Source organism: Lutzomyia longipalpis, chromosome 4 (assembly GCF_024334085.1).
Source record: "Lutzomyia longipalpis isolate SR_M1_2022 chromosome 4, ASM2433408v1".
NCBI classification, from domain to species: domain Eukaryota; kingdom Metazoa; phylum Arthropoda; class Insecta; order Diptera; family Psychodidae; genus Lutzomyia; species Lutzomyia longipalpis.
Window position 1 is genome coordinate 15,209,073 of NC_074710.1, and position 20,223 is coordinate 15,229,295.

The following is a 20,223-nucleotide window of genomic DNA, read 5'->3' on the forward strand; positions in this document are numbered from 1 at the left end:
TTTGGCGCTTTGGCACAAAATTGGCACACTTTCTACACAATTTCTTCTCAACTTATCATTCGCGACTAACTGAACTTCAGATAAGGCACTATTGAGCCAAATGCATTGGCTGAGATAGATATATAACATCATCCCAAGCCCCATGAAAAAATCTCCCGTGCCATAATTACTGGTTAATTCATCTTTAAATTTAAATTTCGAAAAGTAACAATAATTCTTAACAGGGAGCTTCTGTACCAAATTTCATCGCCGTCAGTCAAACGGTGTGAATTTGTATAGAAAAGAAGGAACGACGATTACCAACAAACAGACCTTTCTTTATTATATAGAGATCATTACTATTTTATTATAATTTTTTTGGTAATAAAATATTTAACGATTTATACTTCCGAGTTATTTTATCAAACACCTGAGCTTCCTAGATTTCAGTAAACATCCTATCTTACAGCTGAATGCAGGAATTAAAGAAAGAGTTGAGTGTTGAAAAGATGGAGCAAACAGTGCAGTTTAGTTTCCTTGATTATTCCTTCTTTGGTGTTATGGTCATTGTGTCAGCATCTATTGGACTGTACTATGCCGTCAAGTCCCGCAACAAGACAGCAACGATGGAGGATTATCTTCTGGGTGGAAGGAAGATGGGACTCTTCCCGATTTCCTGTTCACTCATTGCAACTTCCCTCACAGGGACAACAATTGTGGGCTTAACAGCTGAAACCTACACCTATGGCACATACCCATGGTTGTATTCTGTGTGCATTATAACAATGGCCATCTGCAATACCTTCATATTCCTTCCGGTCTTTTCGGAGTTGAAGCTCACATCGAGCTTTAAGTATTTGGAAATGAGATTTAGTCGACGTGTTAGACTCCTTGCTAGTGGACTGTTCCTGTTGACAGGATTAATCTTCCTGCCAATTACTGTCTACGTACCAGCTCTGACCTTTCAGAGTGTTACAGGAGTCAATACTTATACGACAGTTGTAGTTCTCTCACTCCTGTGTGCCGCCTATACAGCTCTTGGAGGCTTTAAGGCAGTTGTGTGGACTGATGTAGTTCAGGTTGTTCTCATGATTGTGTCTTTTGTCGTTGTTATCGTCATTGGAACCAATACCGTGGGTGGATTTGAAAATGTCTTTGAAGCTGGGAAGCGAGGACAACGATTGATCTTTGTCAAGTAAGCGCGAATTTCACTACTAAGTCAGGTTTAATTTTTAAAGTTAAATCTTAGATTTCTGAGGTAGACCAGTTTTGTTCAATCTTGGCTTAAGTTGTCTTAAGACAGTTTTTACTATTTTTGACCTGGCTAAAAATTTTCTTAAGTCTGGTAAATTTTTTTTATATAGAACGTAACTCTATGAAAGTTTTTTAAGCTTTGATCTCATTAATAATATTTAATTTTATCTTTTTTTTCTTTACTTGAAGCGCGGAAGAAGTGAATACAAGAAACTCAATGTATGGATTCATTTTCTCAAATTCCATCGTAGCAATATATCAGTTTGGTATGAGTCAAACTAATCTACAGCGCTTCATTTCTCTGCCGAGTCTGAATAAAATGAGAATATCAGCGTGGATTCTATCAATAGCATTCAGTTTCTTCTTCTGTCTGTCTGTCCTCCTGGGATTAGTGGTTTATGCGAATTATGAGACATGTGACCCATTCAAAGCAGGTTTCATCAAGAAGGTTGATCAGATCCTACCGTATTTTATTCAAGAGAAAGCATCGTTTTTCCATGGCTTCAATGGAATTTTTATAGCAGGAATCTTCTCAGCTAGCCTATCCACAACATCTTCCTACTTCAATGCCATGAGTGGGATTATTTATGAGGATTTCCTCAGTGGTTGGTTTCCTAACGTCAGAGACAAAACCGTTGGAAATATAATGAAAGCAACGACTTTTGCTCTGGGAATCCTGCAGATTTTCTTAGTTTTCTTTGTGGAAAAATTGGGAATGGTACTTAAGATGACCCTCCAAGTAATGGCGATCAATAGTGCAACCCTCATTACGCTGTTTATTCTTGGAATTCTCATCCCTAAGGCAAATTCAAAGGTTACATTTTAGGTTTTTCTTTTTGCAAAGTTGTTCTTTTATTTAAAGTTTTTCTTTCTGTTTTTTAGGGCGCACAAACAGGTGCAATTTTGGCAATTGTTAGCCTTCTTACAATAACAATTGGTGGTTTGAATAATAAGCCTGAACAACCTCTGCCACTTCGAAATGACGGTTGTGAGAAGTCCACGTTAACGGATTTTAATTTGAATCTCAACTCTACACAAAGCAGTTCAATGGGAAATGAAAATGAAGACATTTTCTGGCTATTTCGTATTAATTTTATGTATTTAGCATTAATTGGAACAACTATAGGCGTTGCTACAGGCTACCTGATAAGCCTGCTCACCGGAGGGAATACAGTTGATGATCAGAGATTACTTGCAGTCTTTCTGAGAAGGAAAGACATTCATGAAGAGGAAATGAAACTAAGATCTAAAGAATTGTCAAGGATTTGAGAATAAGTTGAGGAATAAATTAAATAATTTGTGATCAGGTGACAAATTAAGAAAGTTTGAGAACAAAATTAAGCAATAGGCAGCCGTAAGCTTTTACCTTCCTTCGTACAAATTAATTACATAGTTTAGCTGCTGTTTCGTGCATCTGCAACAAAATATTTCGAGGAAACTTGTCGGAAAACCAATCCATAATTCCTGCAAGAAGTTGCCTCCAGTTCTCCTTCTCTTCCACGTCTCCGGAGGCTCCACATAAGTTTTAGATGAGAAGGTGTAGAAAATTCAAGACAAGGCTAATCAATAACCATAATTCTCTCTCCCAGACTCTCCCTCATCTGCTGCCCCCATAAACAAAAGGAAGGAAAAGGCATGATGAAGAAACTAGAGCACAGTGTGTGTATGGTGCCTTTTTGGTAATGAAAAATTCATGATTTTTCTACAAGCAGCGCATGGAGTTGAAACTTTCCATCCAATTCATTGAACAAACCTCGTTTGAAAATCCCCACTGCTCTCGGAGGGAGTTTTCGGGGTTTACATTGTTAAGTGATGAACGAAAGCATATTTAATGCTCTCTTCCACCCCTCCCACATGTCCTACCACACCCCTCTCCACCCACCCAAAAACCATACTAATGTCATAGTTTGCTTCATTAGAGTTACAACAGCCGAAGCTTTGGGGTTTAACGCTGTGAAAATTACTTTATTAGAGCCTCACATTGATGCCTCAAATATTTATAGGTAGCATGGAATGTGGAAAAGCATAGTGTTCCCACTAAAATATCAGTTTGAGTTTGATGGTGTTTTGGTACATTTTTTATACTTAAAATGTAATTAAATTGGTCTTAATTCCAGTTCAAATTCCCCTCAAAATTGACTTAATAATTCATTATTTAATTCATTTATTCAATTTAGTTTTAATTATCTTCTTAAATGCAAAAAGATAAATAAATAAATTGACCTACCAATAAGACAGATTTCTCTTTAACTTGTCTTCGTTTCTTAGTGTTGAAAATAGCTCTAGTTGGGAAAAGGAGAGAGAGTGAGAAAATGAAGGACTTTTGATGTCCCATTTGGAGGGTAACTTTTCAATTGATCCGCACACAGATGCCTTTTCCATCTTCTTGTAAGGGATGGGGGTAGGGTGTTTGTGGAGAAAAATTAAGCGCATTTGTCACACGAGCGAAGACCATACAGTGGTGAGTGTATATAAAGATGAATTCAACTCATTTTTTACCATTTCTCCCATCGCGGTACGATGCCTTGGCGGAAATTAGAATGCTACCAAGCTTAAGAGGCTGCGATGAGATTGCAGAAGAAGATGCCTTCGCATCATCCTCACAAATCAGATTGAAGGAAGATATTTATAAAAATTTCATCATTATCACTTCTAAACTTTCTACTTGGAAATCTTTCAAGATAACGTTTTTGGGGGTCGCTCCTTGGAGAATTTATCGAGAATAAGTTGAGCTTTTCTTCTCTATCCTTTTTGTGGCAACAAAAGGGTTCCTTTTCTATCCTCAAAGGGATATCCTGGTTAAGACAAAAAAAAATGGAAACGGAAAAAAATTCCACAGGAGCAAAGTATCGGGGAAAAATAAGCACCCCCAACAACCAAAATGGGATGAAAATTCCACAGTTGAAGGGAAAGAAGGAAAGGACGAAAAAAACCCACAAATTCAACACTTTTGCCCTTGCTGCTGATATCTTTGACTATTTTCCATCTAACCCCCAAATGATTCGCCTTACATTCCACACATAACACAACACCACCAACCTCTTTGTGAAAACGAATTGCGCATTCATTGCACCACCACCCACATGAAAATGTGTTGAAAATGCAACACACATAAAAATTGCATGAGAAAAATTTCCATTTAAATGTGTTGTGAGTGGGAGAAAATTTCCACAGAATAAGATGAAAGAAAAAAAGAAGTCTCTCACAGTGAGAGAGGAAAATGGGGTGAAATGTGTGAAAATGGCAATATTCAAATACTCACCCCTGCCCTAGAGACAACCACCCATCTCCCCTTGCCCTGTGGCAATGTGGACAGAAGTCTTTTCACAGGATCACGCCACAGAAAAAATCCCTTAAAAAATAATCCGGAGCTTATAAATATTGTTCAAATTTTAAATTAAAATATATACATATATTTAACATTTTTTAACCCTCCGTATACTATGAGGGGTAGGTGACCGACCCCAGAGCTATATTTCGATTAATTACGCCTTAGTTCTTAGAGGTATAGAACCAAGCTTTTAGAAATAAGTTCCTTAGTTATCTGAGAAGATTGTGTAAGAATTTGAGGTCATTCCGGCCACTAGAAAAAAGTTATTAACAAAAATGTAAGAAGAGAGAATTCAAAAATTGGTGTAACGGTCAAATTTATTCCACTTTCTCTTCGCTTTGTCGGTCTTTGTCTCTTTCTAGACGATTCTAACCCCAAAAAATCATTGCAAAAATCATTTAAAAAATCCATTTAAAATTTATTTTTGTGTTCTTAAATTGACAAAAAACTTCTTAGGGAGTACCAAGGAGTCTGTTGACCGAAAGAATTTGCCTTTTTTGTGAAAAATTCTATGGGGTCGGTCACCTACCCCAATAGTAAAGCGCGTAAGTGTTTTGGTCACAGTATACGGAGGGTTAAGAAGCTTTTTTAAGAGTTTTTGAAAACACTACTTCTCCTAACCGTAGAAATTAAGAATGTTTAAATTCGAAATCTTTCTCTATCATAAAAAAGATTTAAAGTCAAATATAATCTTTACAATGTGGTTTTTACGTTTTCATCTTGGATGGAAAAGCCACGTGCAGTCAAGATTTGTCTGTTTTTCCTTTTCCTCGCGCCTCTAGTAAAAAAAAGAAGAGAAATCCATTTGTTGGCTTCTCGATGGTTATAGACAGAAATAAATAAATTGGCATTTACGTCATGGACATTTTTTTCTTCTTCCTACAACTGCTGCGTGTTGTTCCTTCCTGAAGACACAAGAAAACGGAAAAGAAGCTCCGGCGGGAAACAAGAACAAGAAGAAGTCGAAAAAAATGCGGTTGGCAAACGAGGGTGAAAGTGAATTGCGGGGGAGAAAGGCACAGGCATACAGGAAGGCAAGGAAACTACGCAGGGGGGGGGTGGATTCAATCAAGTGGAATAGAAATTTAATGATGCAGAGATATCCACTGAATTTTTACCACCCACCCCCGCACTCAATCATTGATTTTTATCTGTTTGCCTACCCCCAAAAAAGACACGCGACGTGGGAGAAAATTGCACATTTTGCACCCTTTTCTACACGGGGGGTGGTTGAAGAGTGTATTGTACATTGAGAACAGGTATCGGTAATCTACTTATGCGGGAGTTAATTGAATACCCCATCATACAGTGAAGAAGAAGTTGCGAAGGGACGAGGAGAAGCTCCATCCAACACACCGTTTGCTGATATGACAACGCGCGCAAGAGGAGATTCAATCAAGGCAGATGGTTAATTGAATCAAAATGCTCATTGGATGGGAACCAGAAATTAATTATGTCACTACAGCGAGAAGGGGGGGGTGAGGAGGGAAAATGTTAAAAGGACCGAATGAGGGGAAGGGAACGACGTTCAACAGGGGAAAGTGAAAATGATGACGCCACAAGGGTAAATTAATTGGTTAGAAAATTCTCAACATGATTCCCCGGGCCAAAGGAGAAGCTCTTTTAATTTGACTTTCCCACCCCTGCCACTCGTTTCTGAAGAAATGGGGTGGATATGCCCATAATACTTTTCACCACTTGTGTCGCCCTTTCTGCTAACCCTCGAAGAGTGAAAGAGAGAGAGTTCTCTTGTGCCTTTGATAAATGGTCCAACTTTATTAGAAATTTGTATATCCGGCACAAGAGCGTCCACTCTGCAAGAACTTTTCCCTCCATTTGTGGCCTAAAAGGAGGAAGATGCTAAGAAGACCGCCTGGTTTGGGGTTGGTGTTGCGGTTGCGACAACATGGCAGGAGAAGAGGGGATTCTGAAGATTTTTTCCAGAAAAAAAAAAGAAAATTTGAAGCTTTTTGATTTTCAAAGATAGATTTTTAACCCTGATGAAGGGTCCAAAGACACACAAAATAGTTGAACATTATTGATCACTATTGCAAAAATTCAGAGTTACAAAAAATACAGAATATAGTAAAGCTACATTGCAGAAAAGCTTTTCAAAAAGCCCTGAGAGTGAAAAAATTCCTTCCTCTTGATATTAGCTACCCTTCAATGGGATTCCCGCGTACTGTAATGGACGATAAATCTCCCTTCTTCCACCCCTAAAAAAGCCAGGGAAATGATTGAGAAAGCTGACGTGAGAAATATGAAGGGATAGAGAGTGTGTGAATCACATATACACCCCATCCAAATCCCAAAATCTATTGCATTTAAACATCCAATAAGAGCCATAAAAATCACGCATTTCTCATTCTATGGCCAAATGTAACATGTGTCGAATATTTCCGTTCGCATCACGAATTGACCATTTCCCATGGACGCTCCATCTGCTGACCCCTGACCTCTTGTGGGGGTGCAAAGTCGTTGCGTGTTCATTTTTGGGATCGTCATAAAACAATCCTCGCTCTCTTCGATATTTCTCATTAACCACCCTGTAATCCTTGTCGTTTGCACGTCGTGAAAATTAACCCTCTTCCTCCCTGCCCCCCCCCTCCAAAATATACGTGAATTGGTACGTTAAAAGAAATCTATTGAAGGGGATGGAAACACCCTCAAACAATTAGTTTGATTTTTTTGCAAATTCACATGATTTTTACAGAATTTTACATAACTACCTGTAAGTCTTAATTCTTCAATAAATCTTCAAGAAAATAACTTAATTTGAGCTTAAGATTAACTTAAAATCCCATAAAAGACAGAGCTTTAAAAGCTTCTAATTTGAAAGTAAAAGATACAAGAGAGCTTTTGATGAATTTCTAATTTACACCACACAAGTCTGTCTAACATCCATCCCACATCAACTCTTGGGCGGAGGGATGAAATCTTAAGACCAAAACTTCGCAATGTCCTAAGGGATAATCTTCCAACAAATGCACAACTCCTTTCTCCGGACTTAGATGCTATATATGTGTCCATGGAGGGGGTGTGCGTCGTTGTGAGAACCTCATTCTGTGCCATTTCACGCCATTTCTCCAGCAATGGAGGTGTTAATGTGGCAACTGGGGGTGGTTGTTTCATCCTTTTGCCCCCCCCCACTCACCCCCATCATCCCCTCATACACAAGCAGATCCAGAAGGGATGGCCTTTTGATGAGGTTGTGGCAGGGAAGACCCATCAAAATTAAATGCGTCATGCCATTCGGTCTGTCGATCTGTGATGATAATGGCCATGAGAGAGTGTGTTGAACATGAAATTTTATTGGTGTTCACAGGAAACGTACACACACACTAGGGCCACAATGAATAAAAATAATGGCTCGTTAAGCATATTGTTTCTTCCATACAACCACCCACCCACCCACACGGCGCTCCCTTTGCACGTCGCACCTGCAGAACTATATGAAGAGAAGGACTTCATACACAAACCCTCCCTTCTGAAAATATTTTATGCTTATCTTATTTTCTCATGTGAAGCACAGAGCATTATTATTCGGGAAAGGAATAATAAAGAGTTATCTGATATGTGAGAAATTACCTACATACATATATGGTGGGTAGCTAACCCCTTTTGGCACCCTCTCCAGCAATGGCTGCTGGTACCTGAATCAGCTACAATCATATATGAATATATTTTGTCCGTACAGTTTGGTGGGAGCAAATTGTAATGCTGGCAAAGTTTATTCATGGAATATTCCGGAGCTTTTTTTTCTTTTTTCTCGCAGTATGAGAAAAATATTATTTTGCCAGGTCATTGTAAATTTATGGTGTAATTAATACACCTGAAAAGGGAAAAATCTGTGCAGATTATAGGTTTTACTACTTATTTGAACCAAAATTCTTTCAATTAATTAACAAACCAACAGACCCTTGAAATCTTTAAAATTTGTACTTAAATTTCAAGATTTCAAGCGAATTTCAAGGATTTCTTGGTCGCTCAATAAGGCTCATTATATGGATTAATTTAAAGAAATAACCTGAGCAGTTTCTTCTTAAATTAAAAAAAATACAAATTTTTGATAAAATGCTCTCTTGGAAATTTTTATCAGAAATTTTATCAAAAGTCTCACAAATTCTTGAGAAATTTCTCTTTTCAACAAAATCAATTCTCCACCCACACTTTCATCTTCTAAATTTTCATCAAAAAGCCCAATCAATGGGGGATGGGAATTGAGGGAGGAGAAGGTTATCACAGGGATCAAGATCAAAAAGCTCAATTTCTTCAATTCCTCAAATTAATTGGTGTGTGCACTTAGCACCAATTTCCTTGTACACAGAAAATTTTCCATTTACAGGAAAATCTTTCGGCGCACATTGCTCAGCAATTTCCCCCACCAAAACAGATTCTTCGCTGATTTGCTCTTCGTGGGGTGGTGAGAAGGTTCCTTTGAGGATGCCTTCACAGATCTTCTACACAATATATATGAATTTGAATTGCTCGGAGGTTTTCCAGCTTCGTAAAGCATTAAATTTGCGGGGGGTGAGGTGGAAAATCGTCGACGACAGATTATAGGTGCGAAGTTGAGCAAATATTGACGCACATATTGGGGGTTTTGGGTTGGTTTGGGGTGGTTGTCTTGTACATATGTACATATATGCTGCTCTCTTTGCCTATTGGGGGTGGAAGGATCTATTTGTGTGGAACAAACACACACTCCTTTGTATTTTTCTTGGTAAATCGATGTCTTTTTGGATGGTTGAAAAACAAACCACATGTCGGATGGGAACTTGCTTAAAGTGTTTTCTTCATCTTCATGCCCTCAATTTACATAAATAAGAATCTGTTTTGGTGCTAAGTTGCCTCTGTGAATATTCCTCCTATTTTCAGGGGCAAAAGCTTTCTGCCTTTCCACGGTGGGAGCATTGATAAAAAAAAAATAAGGGGGTTAATAGCATCGTTTTAAGGGACAATTTACAAAAAATTCGGGGGGACATTTTGACTTCTTTTGGAAGAATTTACGCAGTCTTGAAGTATTTATTTAAGAAAAAATATAACAATAGTTTTTTTTTAAGCAAAAAGCTCGAAAAAATTTAAAAATAATTGGAATTTTAATGAATCGTTTCCAAGATCGTTTCTCAAGAAGTAAGTGCTCAATTTCTACTCAATTTTCGCTTAATTTCTTTGCAATCATTGAAGTTCTCATTCTGCAATGATTTTATGTGATTGATTAGTTAGTGATTATCATTGACTAATTATTGTCTATCAATATGATTGATCCGATTGATCAATAGTTGAACATCTAGGCGGAGCTACGTTGACTCAATATTTTCCTCAATAATTGTTCAATTTCCACTTAATTTTTTCTCAATTATTGAATTACTGACTTTATGTGATTGATCAATAGTTGAGCAAAATCAATTGATCAATAAATGGCCAATTCATGCATAATTTTTACCCAATATGAGCTTAATTATTCATCAAATTTTAGCAAATATTTCTTTATTTCTTCAAGGATTTATTTTTAATTTTCCCCAAATTTTATTAAAATGAAGAATAGAAAAAAGCCAAAAAAAGCTCAAAAATTATTTAAATTGAATAGAAGGTTGAATTATGAATTATTTCTCAGGAAATACGTGTTCAATTTTTAATCAAATTGTTCTCAATTTTTCCTTGACTGCTGAATTACTCCTTCTATAGTTTCATCCTTAATCATAAACTGAATATTTTCAAATGTAAAACTTTTGTACTCAATTTAACCCCCACAATGTTACTTAGCCTGAACCCTACATCACTTAACCCCTTGGCTATCTTTCTATCGCATATTTCTGGGTATAGAGCAAAGCTTGACTTTGTGGATTACACTCTTATAATTCTTGTCAAATGGTGTAATTGCGATGAAAGCTCTTTCCATTACACACCCCCACTCTCTCGCCCATTACACTCCTGCGATCGCTTAATTTTCTAAGCGCTAAATACTCATTCATAACGAAGTTTTTGCATGGAAACTCGATAAAAGGATGGGATGGAGGTGGTAAAAGGAAACTTTTTCGGGGAGTGGTGGCTATGATGGAAAATTTCTGTGCCCGCTACTATCTCTAACACCAAACCATCCCCCTACCCCAGAAGCTACTCGTCAAAAACTCGTGAATTTTCCCAAAAAGGAGAGGGAGAGGGATCATTTTTGCGAAGAGGACGGGAGAAGGGGGTGTAGAAGAGTCAATTTTGAGCATGGCATAGCTGAGGCATTCAAAGTGACTTGACAAAGTGTTTTCCCTTTGAGTAGCACACGCCTCAAAAGTGAGTGCTGGTGTGTGCGCCACCCCCGCTTGTGCGAGAGAGAGAGAGAGAGAGAGCGTGATCCTCATAAATTCAATTTTGTACTATTCAATCATTTTCATCAACACACAAAGTGATATTCAGATGCTTGATGGAGGAGATGCTGCTGGCCAATTTTCTGGAACAATGGGGCGCACCGGATGGCTGAAAAAGCAACGATGCCGATGGGTGAGTGCTTTAACACAATTTTCCAGCCAACTTTTAATATCTTTAGCACACAGTCATCAATTTGCCTTTCTCTCTCCCTCTCTGCTGGGTTACCAAAGCGCCATCATCAGCCCACCCCCTCCCCCCTTTAGCTCCACATCCTTTTGTCTTTTGCCGCGTTTGTCACAAAGACAAAGAGCAGCTTGAAGTATATCTCAAAATGCCCAGAGATTCAATGGTTCAGTGTGGGTGGTGCGGTGCAAAAGAAGAAAAAGGACCTCGACAATCATCTTTTGTGCGCGCACCATTTTCCGCCGTCAACACCGCACTGAGAAAATAATCCATTCCCACCTCCCAAATTGATTTTTTTCTTCAAATAAACCCCGAGAGAATCCTTTTGGGAGTTTTTTTTATTGATTTTGTGGCGTAAGAAATTCGTCAGAGAGACAGAGTCAATTAATTAAATTCCAATATTATTGTGATTCCTCGAAGGACTCGAAGGCTCCTTTCGCGAGGAAGAATTTTCTTGAGACAATTTGATAGAGAAGACTTTGTGCATAAGCACTCAAAAAAGCTCAATTCCAAAGCTCAGAGATATATGTATGTATATAGTACGAAGGGGGTAAGTTTGAATAAATAGAAGATACAGCAAAACTGCCGCAAAATTGACAAAATGATGAGGAAGGAAGCACTCATGATTTGGTATTTTTTCTCTCTTTCTCCTTACCTCGAGAATAGGAATCTTCGTTTGTCAATATTTAACTTTCACAAAAGCCAGATCAGCCCCTACCCGGAACATTCATGACCATTACTGTGAATGTTTTTTTTTGGTGAAGATTTGTGGGAGGAAAGTGGCTTAAAAACAAATTTTTATTGTACTTCGGAAGCTCTAAAAAGCTCCCAAATTATCAACAAACATTTCCAAATAAATTTTATCAGCTTCTCTTTTATTACATTATATTGGTTCAATTGCAAATGGGGACAATTCGCGGGTTAATCAATACATAGCAAAAACAATATTTTATATCTCATTTTTCATAATTTTCTGTGTCACAAACTATGAGAAAAAATCAATAAATAGCATGAAAAAATGCGTGTCAAAGTTCTTTTGGAAAAAAAGGGATTTTTTGTGGTAAAATGGGCTTTTGATGCAGAGCGAAAAAGGGGCAAGATCTCACATCCCGCGGATGATCATAACGCGAGCTTTTGTGTGCTACATTGTACGTGGAGGGAATGGGGTGGTTCTGGTGCACTTTTCGACTCTCAATCACACTGACTTTATTACTCAATATCCTATATATGGGACTCCGGGGGGTTTGGGGAGAACTGCACTCTGGCTGCAAAAGGGGGTCGCCAGCCGTATGAAGTTGGCAAGTGACTCTCCACAATGCAGATGATTTACGATGCATTGTCAATAACATGAGCACGACAAATATTCCACACACATACATATAGAGAGCTTTGGGGCAATATATATAGCTGGGGTGAGAAAGGGGGTGGGTAGAGGATAAAAGTGATGTCTAGCTTTAGTGAGTGTGTCTGTGTGTGTGTGTATTTTGTGTTTGGCGACAACCATAAATTGCATTGAAAAAGTGTTGAACCGTGTTATGGGTTTATAATATAACAAAACAGAAAATTGACCACTGGGTTGGCTCCCTCTGGGCATTTCCACGCCCACTCTGGGGGACAACTTCGCCCTACTTCCGCATAATATATACGCGCTCCTACATATATGAATGTATATGTTGTAAAGTACAGCAACGAGGTCTCCGCACTGTGAAGGATTTTCCACCAAACAGGAGCCATTGATTCGATTTTATGGCTTTTCTATGTACAACTATACATACATTGCACTTCAACCCCTTGCCCCCTTCTCTCTGTGTGGCATCCAAGGGCCATCCAAGGATACCCCACACACAAAGGAAGGAAGGGAGTGGAGAGTGTGAGAAAAAGGACAGGAAGTGGAAAACAATAAAAGCGGAAATGTCTTATATCGAATGTTAAATTACTCAGAAATACAACACTTTTCTCCTTCGCTCTCTCTATCTCTCTGCTTGGTGGGACTCCTTCATTTTTACTCTCCTATATATTGTATTTTTGCAATATCATTTAGGGGTGTCTTGTATGCCATTGAATTCTCTCTCACAGTGCTGTGAGAAAAGCTTCAATTGAAACTTCAGTTCCTATTAACTCGCCCTTCGCTTCAGCTGCAGCAGCAACAACATCTCTTAAAAGAAAGGGGTTTGAGATAGAGAGAGAAAGTAGAAGACTGTATATTGCGAAATTTATTTCACAATCACGCCGAAGAATATTGTTTAAAAGAAAAAGATTGCGGGAGATGGAGGGAAGGAGGGAAATTTAATAGTTTTCTCATCTTACACAGACGCGAGGAACTATTTCAGCGATTTATGGTTCACTCTTTGTCGATTTATTGATTAATCGGCAAAAGAGGATGCCATTCAAACGGAAAGAGAGGAATCTCAACAAAATTGTACGTAATATTATTTCAATGATATTGCAATCAAAAACACAACTTACTTCAAAATTTTAGTTAAATTTAATGTGAAAAAAAAATTGAAAATAATAAGAAAACTTTTCTATATTTTTGCAACTTCTTCAATCTCACGCGCAGTAGGAAAGCAAGAAATCAGAATATAAAGAATTCTTCCTTCTTTAACTAACACAAGGAGAGTGTATCAAAAAGCCCCCCATCCATCCCCCTGGTGGAAATCCAATTCTCAGTCCAACAACTCTTCTCTCGGGGTGCAAAAGACCTCCATATTTGACTTTAATTCCAACAACATCACAAAGTCTCTGCGTATGGAAAAGTGAGAAAAGATAGAAGAAGTTTTCATTCGCAAACTTCTTCTCCATGCGATATCATTTTCCATGGGGCGGCAGCGCAAAAGATTTTTCTTTGCGATTTCAACAAGAAAGGTCTAACATGGGGTGGTGTGTGGGGGTTGGCGGGAAATTCAATTCTTTTTTGCTTTTGCCGCTGAAAAGGAAATTTGATGTCACACACCCAGGGAAAATTATAAATAAGAATTCGATTAAACTTGAATCTAACTTTTCTCTGTGTGTAAGCAATTCTATATTAATAAAGAACCGCACTCACCCCCACCCTCTGGCATGTACCATCGCATGCCTTTCATCTCGCAATTTGCCCACCCACTCCACCGCTTCCACGCGGATGGGGCAAAACTAATCTATGAAATACAAGTATTTCACATTATTAACACCAATGACTTTAAATTGAGTTATTTTGTCGTTCATCTTCACAAACTCTTAATTGAATTTATTCCTCTCAGAAATGCCATTTTTCTCTCTCACTCTCTCTCCGTGTCCTTTTTCAGCTCCTTTTTCTTTAAGGGCTACCCTTGTGGGGATTTTCTTGCGAGACATCTCTCTTATCATTTTGTGTGTGTTTAAAAGATAATTTATATCATCATACACTTTGCGAATTCAGAGAGAATGTGAATGAAAAGCCCTTAATGAGGAAAAGGAGCTAATTGTATTAAGGATTGTTTTTCAGAAAGGCGAAAACCTCCGAAGAGGGATCATTTAACCTTCATTTTTGCCTTCAAGGAAGTACATTTAATTTATCAATTGAATACCTATACATAAATTTTAATTATATAGGAAATGATTGGGGGTTAAGAAAAGCAAACAAATTAGCTTAGGATGGATTCAAGGGGAAAACCATAAAAATAACTTATAGAGTTTTTCGTATTTTTATGAAAAAAAAAAATGACTGAGGCAGTAAATGTGCACTGAAGTAGGAAGTACATATGAATGTAGTAGTTGCTTGTACTGTGTGTGTCAAAGTAATGGTGAGAAATTCTCCTTCCTGCAGGTACAGAAAATTCGATAAAGTTCTTTTTTTCTGTTTAATAAAAAAAAGAATAAATAGTAGGTAAGGACATTACATAAGCTCATCATTCTCCCTTTGAAAGCATATGTATGTGTGTATCTGTTGAAAGCTCTACGATGTTTCCGTGAGATTTTTCAATGAAACGACTTATGGGGAGGAGGAAAATCAAATGGGTAAAAGAGAGATGTTTTAAATGGAATTTCAAAAGGAAAAATTTGAATTAAATATGAAAGTGTGATTGCGCGCCAAAAGCTGCACAAGATGCATTTTATATTTAATCCTCCTTTAGCAAAAAGGATTATTACTTTTCTTTGGCATTAGTTGGAATAGGAAAGGATTTTCTTGTATTTTCCGTTTGTGATGGGAAATTTATTTGACGGATTGTGGGTATTTTATAAATGGCAGCTGTCAACTGTTAGATTTAAATAAATGTCACGTTTATCGCACCTTTGATTTAGTTCTAGTTCTGTTTAAAAAAAATAGTTTTAATTGTCATTTCGTTAACACAAAATTGTTCAAAATCAACTTGATATTTACTGTCAAAAACAACTTTTGAATGTAATTTGAGCTTCTTCCAAAATAATTATAAATAGATTATTTGACAAGAGAATAAACAACGTTAAATTCAGCTGTCACTGTCATTCAACTACTGTCATTCTTCTGACACAACATACTTGAAATTCAAAAATTATTGATAAAACTGCTAAACTTGTGACATTTTGCTTTCTCATTATTCATCTGCCATTTATTGTATGTAATATACCTACCTACATACAATGTATATAATTTTAAAGCCCTTCATTTATCGCTGGTTTTGTACGTGATAAAATTCGCCAAATCCAATCCCGCAATCATAGTGCAGGAAATCCTCGTGTAGTTCCATAACCTGAAATTAGCAATTTGTGTGGAATTCCTCCCACCTTATCTCAACGATATTAATTTCCTCGATAGACCCTACTGCTATCCCCCTGCTTCATATCATGACTCCTTGTCTTATGCCTCGACTGTGGGCAGAGAGTGGGTGGTATGAGAAGAAGCTCACCCCATGTGCGACAAGATATCGCTCAAAGTCTTCTCGCTTGATTCGTCGCCATCATTCTCCCACGAAATGGGCGCGTGTGTGGGTCCGGGATTGAGTTCAATAGGGTACATATTTATTTGGTACACCACACACAGGGGTTGGGGGTGGGATGAGGGGGCTGTGTGTATGACATGGAGAGACAATTTGGCGTGTCTCACGTATATAACTGAGGGTGGTGGGCTAAATATGACGACATGGGAATCTAAATGAAGAATCTTATCGGGGGGTACGATGCCTGAGCAACGACACAACCCGTGGAACTTTCCCTCCATCACATGCTTGGAAGTGAATATTTTGTTGTGCTCATGTTATTCCCTGTGCCATGTCGGTCCCCCATTGGCGAAAGGTACACCATGTCGTAAATTATGAGTTGGGAAAATCGTTCCATGCCACCACCATCCGCCCATTTCTGCACACTCTCCTATATGTAGAGATCTACAAGGCAAAATGTTTTACAGTGTACCATCGGAAAATGTTACGCTGTATGTTTATTCATTTTTATTTTATATTATTTTAAAATTTATTTAAATAGAATTTTTAAGTAGTTTGTTTTGAATTTTTTTAATTAAGTAAAAGTTCACAAAAATAATTAAAAATCTGCTGACAAAATAGTTCCTGCTGACAGAATAAAATATTCTGCTGCTTACAGAATAAAGAAATTCTCAAACAGAAAATTACTTTAAGTTGAAGAATTTGCTGTTATAACAAGGAAAATTCTTCTGACAAAGTTAAAGATTCTGTTGACATCAAAAAATAATTTAAAAATAATTATTAACGAATGAAATTGCATTAAGTGAAAGGAAAGAATATTTTATTGACAGAATTTAAAATAAACTTAAAGAGAATAAATTTTATGGTTAAACAAATTAAAAAAGTTTAATAAAAATTGCTTACAGAATAGATTCAATCTAACGAATAATAATAGACAGGCCCTGTACACGGTCTACTTTGTTTTGAAGTTGAAGAGCAAAAATGGCTCACTTTTTGTATGGGAATTTTTCGCCTTTGCTAATAAAATTTTAATTTCTTGACATTTAGAGTACTGATCACACGCTGAGAATCTGTCATTTTGTAGGTTATTAGTTGTAGAATTTAATGGTACAAACGGATTTGAGATTGATGCTGTCAGTAAAAAAGCGCAGTCCAACTTCATTTTTTTCCAAAGAATTCCATACAAAAATTGAGCCGCGTACACGGCCTGATAATAGATAAATAATTTTTTGAAGAACGATATTTTCCATCTGACAGAGAAAACGATTCTGCTGTAAGAATAAAAGAATTTGGTGATAAAAAATTCTTTTACTGACAGAATAATATGATACGCTTACGGAAAAAAAATAAAATTGCTAAAATAATTATTTTTAATAAAGAAACCTTTGCTTACAAGGCCAAGAAAAGTATTTGCTGATATTTAAGAATTTACTGAGAGAATAAGAAAATTAATTAACGGAATAAATCATTTTGGAAAAAAAATGAAATAATTTGCTCTATTTGTTGACAAAATAAATGAATTTCATAACAGAATAAATCGTTTGGTTAAATTAATTATATAATTTGGCTTTAGCTTAGGAAATAATTTAAATTATTTCCAAAAAAAAATATATTATCTATCTGAGAGATAAAAAGATTTTGCTGATAGAATAATAGATTTTTCTGACAGAATAAAAGATTTTTCTTAGAATTTTGAATAAATTTTCTCTCAAAAAATTGAAAAGCGTTTTATTATTATTTTTTAATTCGACAAAACCTTAAGTGAAGCAACATTTTCTGCTTGGTACTGTACGTTCCAGGCATTACACATGACTGCCACAAATTGTCACTGTTGCTGTGCGTCTTGGGGAACGTTTGGTGGGGTGAAAGGTAGAAGGAGGGAGGCAAAAGTAGTTATTTGATAATCACAACTGAATCCACCTGAACACAAATCCTACTAAATTATTACTCGAAATTCCTCCTTCCACACACAGAAAAATTTTTCGCATTTTGTGAATGCGAGTGAAATGGTTCGCAGTTTCAATCTGCGAGCCTCAGGTAGACTCGCACATTACTATTACGAGTCTATGGTAGATAGTTTCTTTCTCACTAACATTTGACAGGTTTTTTTTGACAAGCTCCTTGTTTATTTTCAATTTGCCCGTTACCGCAATGCCTCATCTAAAGAACACTGACACGATTTTCTGGAGACGTGGTATATGAGATATTCAGTCCAGAAAACGTTTTTACACGTTTTTTTCTGATTTTCCTGCAACAAAAAAGCATTTTCATCATACACGTATGATTTTGGGTCATTTTATAAAAGATGTTACACCATTGAAAGATTAACTTCTGCAAAAAGATTTCGTGACGACATGTCATAGGATAATCCATACCTTTTTCTCTTTTCGTCATTGAATAAATTCTTAATATATCCAATCATTTACAAAATTTTTTTTATAATTACAAAAAAAAAAACCAAAAATTATTTATAGAAAATTAAATTAAGCTGTTTTACGAAATCTTATGTCGCAAAGTGCTACTTTAAAATAACACGAGCTACTTTAGAAAGGATTTTCAGTCGGGATTTCGCCCTCAAATTCTTTTGACCGCCATCTTGCATACCAAACTATTATTGATTTTTTTAAATTCATATCCTTGATTCTACAAAATAGGGCTTTATAACGTTTCATAAGATCTATATTTTCCTAAATTAAAACAAATAAATTAATAATTAAAATAAAAAAATAATATTCGCGTGAAAAACAAGTTTATGGTTATGGGAAATGTGAGAAACATCATCCAAAAAGCGTGGTTGTAAAATAAAATATTTATTTTACATTACATTTGTTGGAAAAAAGTTAGGATAAAATGGCGGCCATTTTTGAATTGCTTAAAAATTTTTATCTAAAATTGATCAACGTAACCATATTAATATACTTTCATATTTTACCATTAAGCTTATAATAAGCTTTAATATTTATGATCGGACATTTCGGTTTAGGATTGTTCGTCCGATTGACTTAAATTTTATTTTATAAAGTTAAATTAATGTCTTATGAAACATTATCAAGTTAAATTAGTTTTTGACGATATTTTTAAAAATCCTTTCTAAAGTAGTTCAAGTTATCTTAAAGTAACCCTGCGACGTAAGATTTTGTAACACAGCCTTATTTAAGGGTCTATTAATTAACTTTTGTTTTTTTTTTAATTATAAAAAATAATTCAAACTTTGAAAGTCATTATGAAATTATTTAATGACGAAAAAAGAAAAAGTAGGTATGGATTATCCTACGACATATCGTCATGAAATTCTGTTGCAGAAATTATTTTTTCTATGGTTGTGACGCGTTGTGACATCCTTTAAAAAATATGCGAAAATTTATGTTTTCGAGAAGAAAGAGAGTTATTCACGATCTGAGGAGTTAGTCCCCAAGGAGATAACCAAATTTAATTTTTAAATTATCAAAGGGCATTGTCAAAGACTCGAGAAAAGCGTGGTCATTTCCCGGAAAAGCGCTGGGAAATATACGAATTTTCACATTTTATGTCAAATCGGGTGAAAACTTTTTTGATATTTTTCTTAATTTCTAGTTATTCTAGAAAATTCCTTTCTGTGTCATATCAAAGCTATTTTAAGGCCTAACATTATATATTTAAACCATTTTCCTACGGTGGAAAACTCGCGAGATTTTCCGGCATTGAACTTTTCTTTTGCTTCCCTTGTCTCCAATATTTCACGTGACCAATTTTAAAATATCTCATTTTGTAGCATTTTTAATTATCTTTCATTTGATATAGCACTTGCAGGGGAAATCCGCTGGGAAAACTCGCTACAGAATGATTTTCCAAAGTTAAGCACGTTTTCGCGTTGGAGAAAAAGAGATGGACAATTTTTTTTCTAGAGGAATTCTTAGAACATTCTAGAAACATCAAAGAGGAGAAATTGTCTATCTCTTTTTTTCCAACGTGAAAATGAGCATAACTTTGGAAAATCATCTCATAGCGAGTTTTCCCAGCGGATTTCCCCTGCAAGTGTTATACCAAATGAAAGATAATTAAAAATGCTACAAAATGAGATATTTTAAAATTGGTCACGTACAATTTTGGAGAAATGGGAAGCGAAAGAAAAGTTCAATGCCGGAAAATCTCGCGAGTTTTCCACCGTAGGAAAATGGTTTAAATATATAATGTTAGGCCTTAAAATAGCTTTGATATGACACAGAAAGGAATTTTCTAGAATAACTAGAAATTAAGAAA

General features: G+C 36.3%; 2 protein-coding genes across 2 annotated transcripts in view; both read left to right on the forward strand.

The window, feature by feature from the left end:
- The first annotated feature begins 488 nt into the window (after positions 1–488).
- On the forward strand, positions 489–1,178 carry LOC129794543 (sodium-coupled monocarboxylate transporter 2-like). Its single transcript, XM_055835298.1, has one exon. The coding sequence runs from the start codon at positions 489–491 to the stop codon at positions 1,176–1,178; it is 690 nt and encodes a 229-aa protein (XP_055691273.1).
- A 770-nt stretch (positions 1,179–1,948) lies between these two features.
- Positions 1,949–20,223, forward strand: part of LOC129794544 (sodium-coupled monocarboxylate transporter 2-like) — a 31,379-nt gene continuing 13,104 nt past the window's right edge. Inside the window, exons 1-2 of the mRNA XM_055835299.1 lie at positions 1,949–2,047; positions 2,116–2,221. Coding sequence (XP_055691274.1) covers positions 1,949–2,047; positions 2,116–2,221 — 205 coding nt within the window. The remainder of the gene's footprint in view (positions 2,048–2,115; positions 2,222–20,223) is intronic.

What these genes read in the sequence shown, in the direction of transcription:
- LOC129794543 (XM_055835298.1), top strand. Translation starts at nt 489, where the DNA reads ATGGAGCAAACAGTGCAGTTTAGTTTCCTTGATTATTCCTTCTTTGGT.